This window comes from Chiloscyllium punctatum, chromosome 15 (genome assembly GCF_047496795.1).
Source record: "Chiloscyllium punctatum isolate Juve2018m chromosome 15, sChiPun1.3, whole genome shotgun sequence".
Classification (NCBI taxonomy): Eukaryota; Metazoa; Chordata; class Chondrichthyes; order Orectolobiformes; family Hemiscylliidae; genus Chiloscyllium; species Chiloscyllium punctatum.
The window spans coordinates 97,928,582-97,945,632 of record NC_092753.1 but is presented as its reverse complement, the minus strand read 5'-3'; the positions used below and the strand labels follow the sequence as shown (position 1 = coordinate 97,945,632).

At 45.6% G+C, this 17,051-nt stretch overlaps 1 protein-coding gene across 5 annotated transcripts in view; it reads left to right on the top strand.

The window, feature by feature from the left end:
- robo1 (roundabout, axon guidance receptor, homolog 1 (Drosophila)) overlaps nt 1–17,051 on the top strand; it is a 682,199-nt gene that overhangs the window by 321,030 nt on the left and 344,118 nt on the right. For 2 of the 5 annotated variants that reach the window (XM_072585791.1, XM_072585792.1), the window contains exon 1: nt 1,920–2,818. The exons of the other annotated variants lie outside the window; for them this stretch is intronic. In XM_072585791.1, coding sequence (XP_072441892.1) covers nt 2,761–2,818 — 58 coding nt within the window. In that variant the 5' untranslated portion in view covers nt 1,920–2,760. Of the gene's footprint in view, nt 1–1,919; nt 2,819–17,051 lie in introns of those variants that run through there. 5 annotated transcript variants of the gene reach the window in all.

The window sequence follows — 17,051 nt, the reverse complement described above, 5'->3', positions numbered from 1 at the left end:
GTTTGTGTGTCTCGGCCTGTTACTGTGGGTGATATCATTTCCGGACCTTTCTCTCAGGGATTGGTAAATGGGGTCCAAATCGATGTGTTTATGACGGAGTTCCAGTTTCACTGCCAGGCCTCTATATAGCTGTGTATTGTTTTATTAATCATGGGACTCACTGGCTGAGCCCAGCATTTATTGCCCATCCCTAGTTGCCCTTGAGAAGGTGGGGGTGAGCTGCCTTCTTGAACTGCTGCAGTCCATGTGCTGTAGATTGACCCACAATGCCCTTAGGCAGGGAATCCCAGGATTTTGACCCAGGGACAGTGAAGGAACGGCGATATATTTCCAAGTCGGGATGATGAGGGGCTTGGAGGGGAACTTGCAGATGGTGGTGTTCCCATGTATCTGCTGCCTTTGTCTTTCTGATTGGAAGTGGTCGTGGGTTTGGAAGGTGCTGTCTAAGGATCTTTGGTGAATTTCTGCAGTGCATCCTGTAGATACTAAACACTGCTACTACTGGTGCTAATCAAGTGGGCTGCTTTGTCCTGGATGGTGTCGAGCTTCTTGAGTGTTGTTGGAGAGAAGTGGGGAATATTTCGTCACACTCCTGATTGTGCCTTGCAGATGGTGGACAGGCTTTGGGGAGTCTGATGGTTAGTTACTCATCACATTTGAGTCTGTATTTAAATGTATTTAAATGTATGTGTGTTTGAGTGTGTATCTGTGGGTATGTGTATGTATGACAGTATGCTTTGTGTATGTTTGAGTTTGTACCTGAGTGCGTGTGTAATTGGGTGTGTATGTTTGAGTGTGTATCTCTGTGTATGGAGGGTCAGTGTGAACTGATTGGGCCGAAGGGCCTGTTTCCACACTGTAGGGAATCTAATCTTTAAAAAAGTATCTGACTGTGTTTGTATGTTTTTGAGTATGTATCTATGTTTCTGAGTGTGTATATTGAGCATGTCTGTGTGTGCTGAGTGTGTCTGTTTACATCTGAGAGTGTCTGTGTATATCTGGGTCTGTCTGTGTGTATCTGAGTATGTGTGTGTTTGTGTATTTCTGAATGTGTCTCTGTGTATATCTGAATGTGTCTCTGTGTATATCGAAGTGTATGTCTGTGTATATCGAAGTGTATGTCTGTGTATATCGAAGTGTGTGTATGTTTGACTCCATCTGTGTTTATCTGAGCATGTTGTTTGAGTATATCTGTGCATATCTGAGTGTGAGTTTTTGTGTCTGTGTATGTCTATGTGTGAGAGATTGAGTGTGTCTGTGTATATATGAGTATTTGTGTATGCTTGAGTGTATCTGTATATCTGTGTGAGTTTGAGTGTATCTGTGTATGTCTGTGTATATGTCTGTGTTAGTTTGAGTGTCTATGTATATCTGTATGTGTGAGTTTGAGTATATCTATGTATGTGTGTGAGTTTAAGTGTCTGTGTACTGTATATCTGCGTGTGAGAGTTTATGTGTGTGAGTATCAGCGTGTTGAGTGTCTGTATATCTGTGTATGTGTGTTTTTGAGTATATCTGTATATCTGTGTGAATTTGAATGTGTTTGTGTGTGTGTTTGAGTGTGTCAGTATGTCTGAGCGTATGTGTTTGAGTGTGTCAGTATATCTGAGTGTGTGTATGTGTATATCTGAGTGTGTGTGTGTTTGAGTGTGTCAGTATATCTGAGTGTGTGTCTTTGAGTGTGTGTCAATATGTCTGACTGTGTGTGTGTATTCCCTGGGTCTGGGTGGATGTATTGGCTTTGATTTGTTTTAAGCTGTAAATGTCTTTGTTGCGCGTTCCGCCTCTCCAGGATTGTTGGAGCAGTAATATTTGATTTTTTTTGGTCTCTCTCTCTCTCTCTCTCCCTCTCCCTCTCTCTCTCTGTCTGTTTGAACTCCGGGTTGCTCTGGGATTGGCGGTGAGCAGGGCAATGGGAGGATCGCTCCCTGCATTGATCAGCAGTGAGCTGAACTTTCTCAGTGTTCCCCCTCACAAACCGAAGCGCAGCGAGGAAGCCGGGCTTGCCATCAGCCCCCCTCACATACACTCCAAACTGCACCGAGAGAAAGAGGAAGGAAAACAGAGGGAAAGAAATAAGCGACTTCTGACAAAGCTGGATGTGAGCAAGCAGCGAGAGGGAGGGTGGGGGTAGTTGCCTTTGTGTTCGGTCGAAAGAGCAGGGATCTGATTACTAATTATTTGTCAGCGACTCGCATATGTGTGTGTGTGGAGAGAGAGAAATTTCAAAGCAAATTAAACACCAGCCTGACACGCACAAAAATAATTGGAAAATCCCTTCTTGCTCTTTTAAAAAAAAAATGCAATGTGGGACTGAGTCCTGAACGTGAATTCTGAGTGAATGCTACACAGTGGTGAAAATTAAACCACAGTTTAAAAAAATACTGGGCTCCTCTAAGTGAAAAGACAAAAAAAAAAGGGTCAAAATTCCTTTTGGGAGCTCAGCAAAACAGACAGAAGAAATCCTTTTTTATTCCCAGGGAGTGAAACTCCGGGAGACTCGTGTGGATTTTTTTTCTCTCTCTGGGTCGGGCATCAAACTTTCCTCTTTTATTCCATTTTTATTTGGAGATGTCTTGAATGGAGATGATTTTTGACTGCTGCTGTTTCTGAGCTGGCTTCGCTGCTGAGGGTTGAGGCGAATCCTCAGTGAATTGGGTTGGTGTTCTTGGAGAGTTTGGGATTGTGTTGGAAGCGGGAGAGTTTTCCCTCGATCTGCAGCATTCTATGGAGTGATTCAGATTCCTGCCCCCTATTATCATGACCACAGAATTACTCCGTTTCTGCCTGGCCCTTGGATTAATGTGCATGACTTCAGGTTAGTGCTCTGTTCTACTTAATTCACACTTTTTTTAATCGCGATGAAAGCGGCAAGTATTTAATGTTGCACAGACAGAGAGAGAGAGCTGAGATGGTTCATGAAACTGCCTCAGTGTTTCCGCCTTGGAGTTTGAGCAGCTTTCATTCAGAATCCTGGAGACCAGGATATATATTTTTTTTTGAACCCTCTTTCTTCTCTGGAATCACGGTTAATATTTCTCAGTTCCCTTCTCAAGTTTCCAGACAGCATTTTCATGTGAATATTTCGCTCCAGTATTGAGACTAGAAGATGGCTTGGGTTGATCGCCTGTTGTTGCAAATATTTGTGTGTGTTTTGTGAAGGGTGCGGGTTATAAAAAGAACGGCTTCCCCCCCCCCCCCCCCCTTTCGGACACGTAAACTTACGAACATCAGCAGCCGGTCTTTCTCATCGAGTGTTTTAGGAGCAGGGGACGGAAAATCCGACTCTGAGAGATGTCCTTTTTTTTTCCAGCCTTCACTGTTTTAATGGAGAGATTAAAAGTTTCGACTTTGCAGTGTTGGGGTGAGCTCAGCCCGTTCGCTTTGTGCATTGTACGGTTCAGACCGGACCACTGGTCCCATCAGAGAGTCAGCTCACAGGAACTGTTCGGGGCAATCAGTCCCCATTCCAACCAGGTCCAGCAGTTAGTGATTTACAGTTCCCTTTCTCTCTCAGTCCCTATGTTTCCATGTTGGCGAGTATATCACTCTCTCCATTTGCATCTCTCTCTCTCTTTCTCTCTGTCTTCCTCTCACTCACTGTCTCTCACTTCCAGGGGACCCCCACCCCCCCTCTCTCTCTCTCTCTTTATCTCTCTTTGTCTCTTTCTGTCTGGGTTTTCTCTCTCTCTCTCTCTCTGATTTCCTATGCCACCCTCTCCTTCAGTCTAACCCTCTCTGGTGGAAGCTTCAAATCTGATTGTCTTTGTTTTTCTCGCTTTCTCTCCACCTAGGTTGTGTTTCTCTCTCCCTCTCTCTCCACCTGGGTTGTGTTTCTCTCTCTCTCTCTCTCCACCTGGGTTGTGTTTCTCTCTCTCTCTCTCTCTCGCTGTCTCATTCTCTGATTCTTTCTCACTTTCTCTGGCCCTCTTGTACTTTTCTGTTTTCTCTGTTTCTCTTTTTCTCTGTTCTCTTGCTTCTTGATCTTAGTGAAGCTCTTGTGCTCCCTGTCACTTACTGAGTACACTCAGAGTTAGGCCATTTGGCCCAACCAATGAATGCCAGCATTAATGCTCTGTTCAGATCTCCTCCCATCTTCCTCATCTAACCCAATCATTGTGAGTCCTCCTCTGCTTGTCTTTCCTTTCTTCTAAGGCAGCCCCTAGGAATTCTCTTATTCTTATCCTAATGTGGCCCAGAAGTTCAATGTGGTTACTGCTTGCTCATCCAATGGAGAGAGAGACAGGGCACGTCAGGAGCATCACCAAGCAGCACCCGAAGCTGAGTTGCTAACCTGGTGAAGCCTCCAAACAGGACTACTTGCATGCTAACAGCATGACCAGCAAGTGATAGACAGAGCTAAGTGATCCTACAACCAATGGATCAGATCTAGACTCTGCATTCAGCTGGAATCAAGGGGTATTGGGGCAAACTCTCTCCTAGTTATAGTCATACCTGATACATGGGAAGATGGTTGTGGGTGGTTGGAGGTCAGTCATCTCAGCTCCAGGACATCTCTGCAGGTGTTTCTCAGGGTAGTTTCCCAGACCCAACCATCTTCAGCTGCTTCATCAATGATTTTCCCTCCATCATAAGGTCAGAAGTGGGGATGTTCAGCACCATTCATGACTGCTCAGACACTGAAGCAGTCCACGTCCAAATGCAGAAATCTGGACAATATCCAGTGTTCTCTAATTTGGCTGTGTAATAATTGCACCATGCAAGTGTCAGGGAATGGGAATCTTCAATCAGAAACAATCTAACCACCACCTTTGACATTCAATGGTCATTGAATGCCCTACTTTCAACATCCTGGGGGTTATTACTGACCAGAAACCCAACTGGACCAACTATATCAACACAGTGGCTACAACAGAAGCTAAGAATATTGCAGTGAAGAACTCACCTTCTGACTCCCCAAAGCCTGTCCACCATCTACACGGAGAAAGTGAGGACTGCAGATGCTGGAGATCAGAGCTTAAAAATGTGTTGCTAGAAAAGCACAGCAGGTCAGGCAGCATCAAAGGAGCAGGAGAATCGACATTTCGGGCGTAAGCCCTATGCCCGAAGCGTTGATTCTCCTGCTCCTTTGATGCTGCCTGACCTGCTGCACTTTTCCAGCAACACATTTTTAAGCTCCATCTACATGGCACAAGTCAGGAGTGACGTGGAATGCTCCCAACTTTGCTGGATGGGTGCAGCTCCATCAACACTCAAGAAGCTTGACAACACCACACAAAGCAGCCGCTTGATTGGCACCACATCCACAAGCATCCAGCCCCTCTGCCGCCAACACTCAGTAGCAGCAGTGTGCACTATCTACAGGATGCACTGCATAAATTTGTCAAAGACTCTTAGGCAGCACCTTCCAACCTCATGGTTTTGATCATTTTGAAGGACAAGGGCAGCAGATATATGGGGGCGGGAGGGGGCACCGATGGTTCATGTGTGGTTCCAATAGATTAAAGGGGCGAGGTATTCTATTAGTTTTCTTTCACAGTCTCTTTGTATATCCACTGCTGTCTATTTTACCCTTTCTGTTTCTCTCTTTGATGGGTATCTCTTTTGCTATGTTACTCTTTATATTTAAATTTGTTGGTGGAGTCTTTAAGGAGAACAGGTAGATAGAATAGTGAAGAAGGTGTTTGGTATGCTTTCCTTTATTGGTCAGAGTATTGAGTACAGGAGTTGGGAGGTCATGTTGCGGCTGTACAGGACATTGGTTTGACCACTATCAGAATATTGCATCCAATTCTGGTCTCCTTCCTATCTGAACGATGTTGTGAAACTTGAAAGAGTTCAGAAAAGATTTACCAGGATGTTGCCAGGGTTGGAGAGGTTGAATAGGCTGGCACTGTTTTCCCTGGAGCGTTGGAGGCTGAAGGGTGACCTTATAGAGGTTTCCAAAATCATGAGGGACGTGGTTAGGGTAAATAGACAAGGTCTTTTCCCTGGGATGGGAGAGTCCAGAACTCGAGGGCATAGGTTTAAGGTGAAAGGGGAAAGATTTAAAAGGGACCTATGGGGCAATGTTTTCACACAGAGGGTGGTGCGTGTATGGAATGAGCTGCCAGAGGAAGTGGTGGAGGCTGGTACAATTACAATATTTAAAAGGTATCTGGATGGGTATATGAACGGGAAAGGTTTGGAGGGATATGGGCCAAGCGCTGGAAGATGGGACTAGACTGGGTTGGGATATCTGGTCAGCATTGCTGTAATTAAATATATATTTTGGTTCTGTCATTATAAAGGGGAACACAAATAAAATCCCAAAAATGTTGAGGAATGCAGATCCTGTGAGGGGGAGGTACTGAGTTAAAGGATGATAAGTCCTCAGGGCCTAATAATTTACACCCTTGGGTACTTAAGGAAGTGGCTCTTGAACTAGTTGATGGTCACCTTTCCAAGCTGTATAAGCTGTGGAACAATTCCTACAGGGTAAACCCCACTGTTTAAAATATGGATAGGGGACAGACATTGATCAGGAACTGCATGTCAGGCAGGAAACAAATTGTCGGAATAAACTGGTCTTTTTCCAAGGCCTATACTTATTGGAGTTTGGAAGAATGAATGGGGGTTCTTGTAGAAACCTATAAAATTCTAACAGGATGAGTCAGGGAAAACACTGGAATGATGTTCATGATGGCCTGAACCGGGATCACAGTTTAAGGCCATTTCGGACTGAGATGAGGAGAAATGTCTTCCCCTGAGAGTGGGGAGCCTGTGGGATTCTCTACCACAGAAAGTGGTTGAGGCCAAAACACTGAATGTTTTCAAGAAGGAGTTAGATTAGTTACAGTGTGGAAACAGGCCCTTCGGCCCAACAAGTCCACACCGACCTGCCGAAGCACAACTCACCCAGACCCCATTCTCCTACATTTACCTCTTGACCTAACACTATGGGCAAATTTAGCATGGCCAATTCACCTAACCTGCACATCTTTGGACTGTGGGAGGAAACCGGAGCACCCAGAGGAAACCCACGCAGACACGGGGAGAATGTGCAAACTCCACACAGACAGTCACCTGAGGCGGGAATTGAACCCGGGTCTATGGCGCTGTGAGGCAGCAGTGCTAACCACTGAGCCACTGTGCTGCCCACTAATTTGGTTATAGTCAGATATAGTCTTTGGGCTAAAGGGATCAAAGGGTATGGGGAGAAAGTGGGAATAGGGGACTGAGTTGAATGATCAGCCAAGATCATATTGAATGGTGGGGCAGGCCCGAAAGGCCGAATGGCCTCCTCCTGCTCCTATTTTCTATGGTTCTGGGAGACCTCAATGTCTCATCAGATACCGGCCTGTTTGTCAGTCTGGTTCTTCATGTCTCTCACTGTCTCTCTCTCTCTCTCTCTCTCTCGCTCTCGCTCTCTCTCGCTATGCCCCCCACCCCCAAAAGTCTCTCCAAGCCTCTGTCCATACTCTTTTTTTCCCTTGTCCTTTCTTTTCTTCCTGTCTATCACTCTGTCATTGTATATCTCCTTCACTCTCTGTCTGTGACTATTCCTATTTCACTCTGTCCCTCTCACTGTTTCTTATTTTGTTGCTCTGTCTCTCTCTCTCTCCTGTCTTAGTCTCTTTTATAGAATCATAGAGTCATGCAGCATGGAATCAGACCCTTTAGTCCAACCAGTTCAAGCTGGACATAACCCCAAACTAAACTAGTCCCACCTGCCTGCTCCTGTCCCATGTCTCTCCAAACTTTCTTTTTATTGTCTCCATCCAAATGTCTTTTAAATGTTGTAATTGTCCCCATACCCACCACTTTCTCAGGAAATTCATTCCACACACGAACCACCCTCTGGGTAAAAGTATTGCCCCATGTCTTTTTTAAATCTCTCTCCTCTCACCCAAAAATATGCCCCTTAATCTTGTAATCCCCCCCATCCTTGGGAAAAGCCAACTGCCATTAACTCTACCTATACCACACAGTATTTTATACACTTCTATCAGGTCGCGTCTCAACCTCCCACACTCCAGTGAAAACAGTCGCAGTCTATCCAGCCTTTTTTTATAACTCAAAACTTCCATACCCAGCAACATCCAGGTAAATCTCTTCTGAACCCTCTCCAGTTTAATAATAGCCTTCCTATAACTGGGCAACCAGAGCTGGATACAGTATTCCAGAAGAGGCCTCTCCAATGCCCTGTACAACCTCAACATAATGTCCCAACTCTGATACTCAGCGGTATGATCAATGAAGGCAAGCGTGCCAAATGCCTCTTTAACCACCCTGTCTGTCTATTTGTGAACCAACATTCACTGAACTTTGTACCTGCATCCCTAAGTCCCTCTATTCTATGACACTACTCAAGGCCCAACCATATAAGCTTTTCACTTTCCATCTCTGTCCTTTGTTCCCTGTCTGTACTTCTATCTTGGTCTGTCTGTCTGTCTGTCTCTCTCTCTCTCTCTCTTTCTCTCTCTCTCATTGTCTCTGTCTCTCTCACACTCTGTCTCAATCCCTGTGTGTGTCTTTTTTTCTCTCTCTCTGTTCTCTCTCATTATGTTTCTCCCTCTGTCTCTATCTCTCTTTCGGTAATGTCATGTTCTCTTGCTATATCTCTCTTTCTCTCATTCTGATACTCACTGTTTCACTGCATTATTCTCACGCTTCGTGTATCGCTTACTTTGATTCTTGCGTTCTGCTTTACTTTGTTTTGTTTCTATCTGTCTCACTCTCTTTCTCTCTCTCTCTCCATTTTGTGTTTTTCTTGAGTCTGTAATGGGATGTACTGAGAAGGTAGATTGCATCGCACATTCTTCATTCCCAATGAACTGAACTCATTCAGTTCCTAATAAAAGGCTTATGCCCGAAACGTCGCTTCTCCTGCTCCTCGGATGTTGCCTGACCTGCTGTGCTTTTCCAGCACCACAGTCTCGAATCTGAACTCATTCAGTCCCAGGTTTTTCTGACATTGGGATTCTGTGGGTTTTCAGCAGATTTTATTCCACAGTTGTGCTGAGAAGGCCAGTGAGTGTCATCACAACATTGCACTGAAATAATATCAACAGGTACATTGGGAGGTGCTGCTGTTTCTGCATCACACTGTCCCTCACAGTGTCTGGCTTGGTGTCGTGGTCTCTGTGTTTGTGTGACCACCCACATCCCAGGGTGTTTACAGAAATGGTCATTCAGTCCCTTGACTCCACAAGCAATTCCACTCCCTCTCCTCCCCCAAGAGTGACTGGGAACCTTCAGCGACTGACTGCGTGTCATTTTAGTGTACGCGTTGCCCTGGATAAGCTTCCCTGTGGGGCTCTCTGATACATTCCTACTGATGTACAGACACCATCACAGTCTGAATGCCTCCTGAGGCAAAGGTACATGTTAGACTCGCATGGAGTTGGAGTCCAGGTTTTGCCTTACAGCAGGAAACTGGCACAACAGAAACTCCTCTGTCAAACAGGGTTTCGATGCTAAACAAATCTATTAAAAAGAAAAATGTGTGTATCTTGTTCCCAAATCCTCCCCAGAGGGCAATGTCTCTCACCACGGGAACATAGCCATGAGCACCCATCACCTTCTACAAACTCAGTGGAGTCTACCTTAGTATCCTTCAAGGAGGTCAGTCATTGAGTGTGAAAAGTGAGGCAAACTATACTGCAATGGCTGCAAACCACGAGTGTGTGTGTGTATGTGTGTGTGTCTGTGTGTGTGTGTGTGTGTGTGTGTACGCGTATGATTGTGTGTGTGGGTGCGTGAGTGGCTGTGTGCATGATTGTGTGTGTGTGTGTGTTTTAGTATGTGAGTGCGTATGTTTATGTGTATGCATGGGCCTGTAAATGTGTGTGTGCACATGTCTGTATGTGTGTGTGTGTGCCTGCATGTGAGCATGTGCATCTGTGTGTATACATGTCAATGTGTTCACATGTGTGTATGTATGTGTATGCGCATGTGTGTGTCCATGTATGTGTTTATGAGCATGTGTTTATATGTGTGTCTGTGTGTGTATGTGCTTGTATATATGTGTGTGCATGTGTGTGTCTGTTTGTGAGTGTATGCATGTGAATATGTTTCAAAGTGTGTGTGGACATGTGTTTGTGTGTGTTTGTGAGCATGTGAGTGTATGTGTGTGTGTGTGTGTATGCATACGGGTGTGTGTATGTCTGTATGTGTTCATGTGTGTGTGTATGTTTATGTGTGATGCCTATATTATAAAATAACTTGGGTGCAATTTGCTAACATCACAGAACAACAGAATTTTCCGGTGATGGAGGTCAGTTGGTATTTAAGTTACAGGCAGTGACCCAATGGGATGGGATTCTATTCCAGGTCAGGCTGATCGCTGGACAGCACCTTCTGCTCACTTCACAGTTGCTTACAAATGGACTTTGTGTCCACTTCATGCAAATTAGCCAAGAGTATGGCACTGTGATAAAGTCATCATTCACTGAGGACCTCAGTCAGCACACTCATTCAGCGTACTGAGACTACTGTCACATGTGGCTCAGTGGTTAGCAATGCTGCCTCGTAGTGCCAGAGACCCAGGTTCGATTCCACCCTTGGGCAACTGTCTGTGTGCAGTTTGCATGTTTATCCATTTCTGTATGGGGTTCCTTCGGGTGCTCTGGTTTCCTCCCACACTCTAAAGATGTGCAGGTTAGGTGGCTTGCCTATGGGAAATACAGGGTTGCAGCAGAGTTACAGGGATGAGTCTGGGTGGGCTGCTCTTCGGCGGGTCTGTGTGGACTCAATGGCCTAACTGGCCTACTTCCACACCGTTGGGATTCTATGAACACAGTCTCATTGCCAGATATGATGGGAACACTGGCTTATCGGTGAGACTGTTTAACCAGGCAGACGCAACCCAGTTCCAATGTGTAAGGACTGACTGTAACAAACTTTGGGAAAAGGCCACTGAACACAAAGCAGAAACTGGAAACCAAAATACAGAGACCTTGTTCAGGGTGAGGTATTAAAAGGACAGTGCAGGTACAGCTTTAAACTTTGTATAACCCCGTGCTGTCCCTGTCCTGGACAGCACCTTCTGCTCACTTCACAGTTGCTTACAAATGGACTTTGTGTCCACTTCATGCAAATTAGCCAAGAGTATGGCACTGTGATAAAGTCATCATTCACTGAGGACCTCAGTCAGCACACTCATTCAGCGTACTGAGACTACTGTCACATGAAAAATGTGTGTATCTTGTTCCCAAATCCTCCCCAGAGGGCAATGTCTCTCACCACGGGAACATAGCCATGAGCACCCATCACCTTCTACAAACTCAGTGGAGTCTACCTTAGTATCCTTCAAGGAGGTCAGTCATTGAGTGTGAAAAGTGAGGCAAACTATACTGCAATGGCTGCAAACCACGAGTGTGTGTGTGTATGCGTGTGTGTCTGTGTGTGTGTGTGTGTGTGTGTGTACGCGTATGATTGTGTGTGTGGGTGCGTGAGTGGCTGTGTGCATGATTGTGTGTGTGTGTGTGTGTGTGTGTGTGTTTTAGTATGTGAGTGCGTATGTTTATGTGTATGCATGGGCCTGTAAATGTGTGTGTGCACATGTCTGTATGTGTGTGTGTGTGCCTGCATGTGAGCATGTGCATCTGTGTGTATACATGTCAATGTGTTCACATGTGTGTATGTATGTGTATGCGCATGTGTGTGTCCATGTATGTGTTTATGAGCATGTGTTTATATGTGTGTCTGTGTGTGTATGTGCTTGTATATATGTGTGTGCATGTGTGTGTCTGTTTGTGAGTGTATGCATGTGAATATGTTTCAAAGTGTGTGTGGACATGTGTTTGTGTGTGTTTGTGAGCATGTGAGTGTATGTGTGTGTGTGTGTGTATGCATACGGGTGTGTGTATGTCTGTATGTGTTCATGTGTGTGTGTATGTTTATGTGTGATGCCTATATTATAAAATAACTTGGGTGCAATTTGCTAACATCACAGAACAACAGAATTTTCCGGTGATGGAGGTCAGTTGGTATTTAAGTTACAGGCAGTGACCCAATGGGATGGGATTCTATTCCAGGTCAGGCTGATCGCTGGACAGCACCTTCTGCTCACTTCACAGTTGCTTACAAATGGACTTTGTGTCCACTTCATGCAAATTAGCCAAGAGTATGGCACTGTGATAAAGTCATCATTCACTGAGGACCTCAGTCAGCACACTCATTCAGCGTACTGAGACTACTGTCACATGTGGCTCAGTGGTTAGCAATGCTGCCTCGTAGTGCCAGAGACCCAGGTTCGATTCCACCCTTGGGCAACTGTCTGTGTGCAGTTTGCATGTTTATCCATTTCTGTATGGGGTTCCTTCGGGTGCTCTGGTTTCCTCCCACACTCTAAAGATGTGCAGGTTAGGTGGCTTGCCTATGGGAAATACAGGGTTGCAGCAGAGTTACAGGGATGAGTCTGGGTGGGCTGCTCTTCGGCGGGTCTGTGTGGACTCAATGGCCTAACTGGCCTACTTCCACACCGTTGGGATTCTATGAACACAGTCTCATTGCCAGATATGATGGGAACACTGGCTTATCGGTGAGACTGTTTAACCAGGCAGACGCAACCCAGTTCCAATGTGTAAGGACTGACTGTAACAAACTTTGGGAAAAGGCCACTGAACACAAAGCAGAAACTGGAAACCAAAATACAGAGACCTTGTTCAGGGTGAGGTATTAAAAGGACAGTGCAGGTACAGCTTTAAACTTTGTATAACCCCGTGCTGTCCCTGTCCTGGGAGTGTTTGATGGGGACAGTGTAGAGGGAGCTTTACTCTGTATCTAACCCCGTGCTGTCCCTGTCCTGGGAGTGTTTGATGGGGACAGTGTAGAGGAGGCTTTACTCTGTATCTAACCCCGTGCTGCCCCTGTCCTGGGAGTGTTTGATGGGGACAGTGTAGAGGGAGCTTTACTCTGTATCTAACCCTGTGCTGTCCCTGTCCCTGGGAGTGTTTGATGGGGACAGTGTAGAGGGGGATTTCCTCTGTATGTAACCACATGCTGTCCACGTCCTGGGAGTGATGGATTTTTGATATAAAACATGAAACTAAAGAATGTGTGAAAATCCGGTGAAATAATCAGCAGAGGGGAAGTTGCAGTTTGTGCATGGAAAGCTCTCCACATCTGTATTGAGTTCCTGGACGGGAATACAGATGAAAGCAGATGTATGTGGTTTTGAACAATGTTTGAACAAAAGTTGCAGTAAAAAAAATGCTGAAAAATCCAGCTTTAAAAATAAACAGGGAATATTTCAGCTGACACAGAGCACATTTCAGGCATAGTTGCAGTTCCCCCACAATTAACAGGGGATGATAGTGCCATGCAAGGGGAGCTGAGGGAAGGAATGTGGGAGATGTGGAGGTGCACTGGTAAAACAAAAGAGAAGAGTGACCCTCAGACAGTGCTGCACTCCCTCAGTACTGACCCTCCGACAGTGCAGCACTCCCTCAGTACTGACCCTCTGACAGTGTGGCACTCCCTCAGTACTGACCCTCTGACAGTGTGGCACTCCCTCAGTACTGACCCTCTGACAGTGCAGCACTCCCTCAGTACTGATCCTCTGACAGTGCAGCACTCCCTCAGTACTGACCCTCTGACAGTGCCGCACTGCCTCAGTACTGACCCTCTGACAGTGCGGCACTCCCTCAGTACTTGACCTTTGACAGTGCAGCACTCCCTCATTGCTGACCCTCTGACAGTGCCGCACTCCCTCAGCACTGACCCTCTGACAGTGCGATACTCCCTCAGTACTTGACCTTTGACAGTGCAGCACTCCCTCAGCACTGACCCCCGACAGTGCAGCACTCCCTCAGCACTGACCCTCTGACAGTGCGATACTCCCTCAGTACTTGACCTTTGACAGTGCGGCACTCCCTCAGTACTGACCCTCTGACAGTGCGGCTCTCCCTCAGCACTGACCCTCTGACAGTGCAGCTCTCCCTCAGTGCTGCTTGGAATGCTGACTTGGCTCCTACCAAATTGAGAGTGAAGGAGGACAGAAACAAGTGGATGGTGCAGAGAAGGAATCGATGGAGGGCAAGTGAGGAACAGTGAATGCAAAAACCAGAAAGAGAGCTTCAGACAATAACAAGTTCTGTGCAGTGACAGATTAGATCAGGGAATTGAAATAGAAGAGGACATGCAGCCCCTTTATGTATCCCGTCTTTGCTCCAAATGCTCAATCTTAAAATGACTCAGTTGTGTCTGTGAATGAATCGAACAGCTTTATGATTCTGATCGTGTTGGTGTAAGCCCGTAACGGATCAGTGTAATTCACTCCACTTTGACAGCTGGTCCTGGGTTCACTTGTACCTCTTAACCTCTGGACAAAGTGTCTTAGATTCATCAAGTCACAGAGACACCCAGCAGTGATGTGGGGGGACTGCTGGTGGACTGGGGTGGACAAGATCACTTGACAACAGGTGCCGTCCAACAGGTTTATTTCCTGAATAAGGGCTTATGCCCGAAACGTCGATTCTCCTGTTCCTTTGATGCTGCCTGACCTGCGCTTTTCCAGCAACACATTTTTCAGCTCTGATCTCCAGCATCTGCAGTCCTCACTTTCTCCAGGCTTATTTGAAAACACAAGCTTTCAGAACACTTCCTCTTCACCAGCTGAAGTCACCTGATGAAGGAGCAGCGCTCCGAAAGCTTGTGATTTCAAATGTACCTGTTGGACTATAACCTGGTGTAGGCCGTTTTCTGACCTCCTACAGCAGTGAAACAGACCCTTCCACCCAACGACTGCAGGTTTCCCAAACTGAGCTCGTCTCACTTGCCTGCATTTGGCCTATATCCCTGTGAACTTTTCCTGTCCATTTACCTATCCTCATGTCCCTTAAATATTGTCATTGCACCTGTACCTCCCACCTCCTCTGGCAGTTCATTCCACACATGAACCACCCTCTGTGTGAAAAAGTTGCCCTGAGGTCCTTTTTAAATCTTTTTCCTCTTACCTTAAACATACGCCCCATAGTTTTGAACTCTCTCATCCAGGGAAAAGACATTTGTTATTCACCCTATCTATGATCCTTAAGATTTTATAAACCTTTATAAGGTCACCCCTCAACTTCCTAAGCCCAGGGGAATAAAACTCCCAGCCTGTCCTGCCTATCCTTATAACTCAAACTCCCCAGTCACAGCAATACCATGGTACATTTTTTTTGAACCCTGTCCAATTTTGTAATAACCTTCCTATAGCAGGGCGACCAGAACTGGACGCAGTATTCCAAAAGTGACCTTCTTTGCAATCTCAACATGACGTTCCAACCCTACACTCAATGGCCTGAGCAGTGACGGCAAGTGTGCAAAACACCTTCTTAACCATCCTGTCTACCTCTGACACAACTTTCAAAGAAATGTGTACCTGAACCCCTAAATCACTCTGTTCTACCACATGATCCAGGGCCCTACCATTAACTGTATAAGTCCAGCCCTTATTTGTTTTGTCAAGATGCAATGCCTCGCTTTTATCCAAATTAAACTCCATCTGCCAATCCCTAGCCCATTGGCCCAGTTGATCAAGATCTCTGTAATCTGAGAAAACTTTCTTCACTGTCCACAGTAAAGGTGACTTCCTTCCCGAAGAACGGAAAACACCTTGTGGAAGATCTGATGTAGAACATGTCTGACTTGAATGTCCTGTGAAACCATTTGACAGTCCTAAACTCTAAATCCTAATTTTCATATCTGACCCATGAACTCCAAATTCCCACCCTTGAACTCTAGGTTCTGAGCCCTAACCCCTGACCCTTGAATCAGACTGGCCTGAACTAATGCCAGGTGCAAATACTTGATGCAGGAGCAGGAATATGAAAACGTTAGTTTGTGTGTGTGTGACTGTAGTCACATGGAACAAGTCAGTGTCTGATCTGTAAATGATGTGGAGGAGCCAATGTTGGACTGGGGTGGACAAAATTAAAAATCACAGAACACCAGGTTATATTTGGAAGCACTAGCTTTCGGAGCGCTGCTCCTTCATCAGACAGTTACTGAAAGCTCGTACTTCCAAATAAACCTGTTGGACAAAAACATGGTGTTGTGTGATTTTTTACTTGATCTATAAATGGGGGAAGGCAGCCTCAATGTAATACACTCCCTGAAGCAGCCATCCAACAGAAAGGAAATGATGGCTGTAGTTCCATATGTACACCAGTAAGTGATCTCAGAGTATTCTGGAGAAAGGGAGGTGGAAGGAGAGGTAAAGAGAGGTTTGGAATAATGACATGGATACTAGTTATCATCCCTCCCACACCTACAATTGGTCCTCTCAAAAATCCACTTCGAGGGGGTATATTCTCCTTTATGGTGCTGTGTACTGTCCCCTGGTGAGTATCGGCAGCAGACTGACGTGGTCAGTCTAACCACCTAACCACCCCATACTCAACTCGAACGCTACCTTTGTTTCCTTCTGCTATTAATCCTGGTGTGCTGCCAGCTAATAAACAGTGGAAAAGAAGGTGAGCTCTGAGATAGGAAGGGATCAAGCTTGATTAAGTGCTGTTTGACTTGGAGCTGCTGTGCTAAATCCCCTTATCATGACGGGAGATTGTACGCAGAACAAGGCAATGATTGAGCCGATTGAGCTACTTAGAGCCAATCTCCCTTTCCTGTCCCAAGTCTTCACATGAGTGCCTTGCCTCCTGTGTTCTTGTCCGTTTCTGATGTGGGTTATTTCTCCAGCTGTGAGTTCATATCAAAGGCAGGAATGTTTATGGTGTCTCTCGTAACCTAAGAAACTAGGACACTCGGAGTGTTGTACTAAAATATCTTATTAAAAAAGTTAAAAATCACAACAACACCCAGGTTATAGTCCAACAGGTTTATTTGGAAGTACTAGCTGTCGGAGTTTATTTGTACACCCCAGTCCAACATCGACATGTCTACATCATTCTTATTAAGACTCACTGATATATACACACGTGACTTCACAGGCACCAGGTATCTGGGCTAACATTAAGATACAAAGAGTACATTTCCATAAGCCTCAGGTAGCCCAGGTCAAAGTGAAGCTTGAGACCTTTACACCCTCAGGTCACATGCTATGATGCAGTGATACTATCAGGAGTATATCTCTGACTGACACACTGACTGTGAGATGTAGA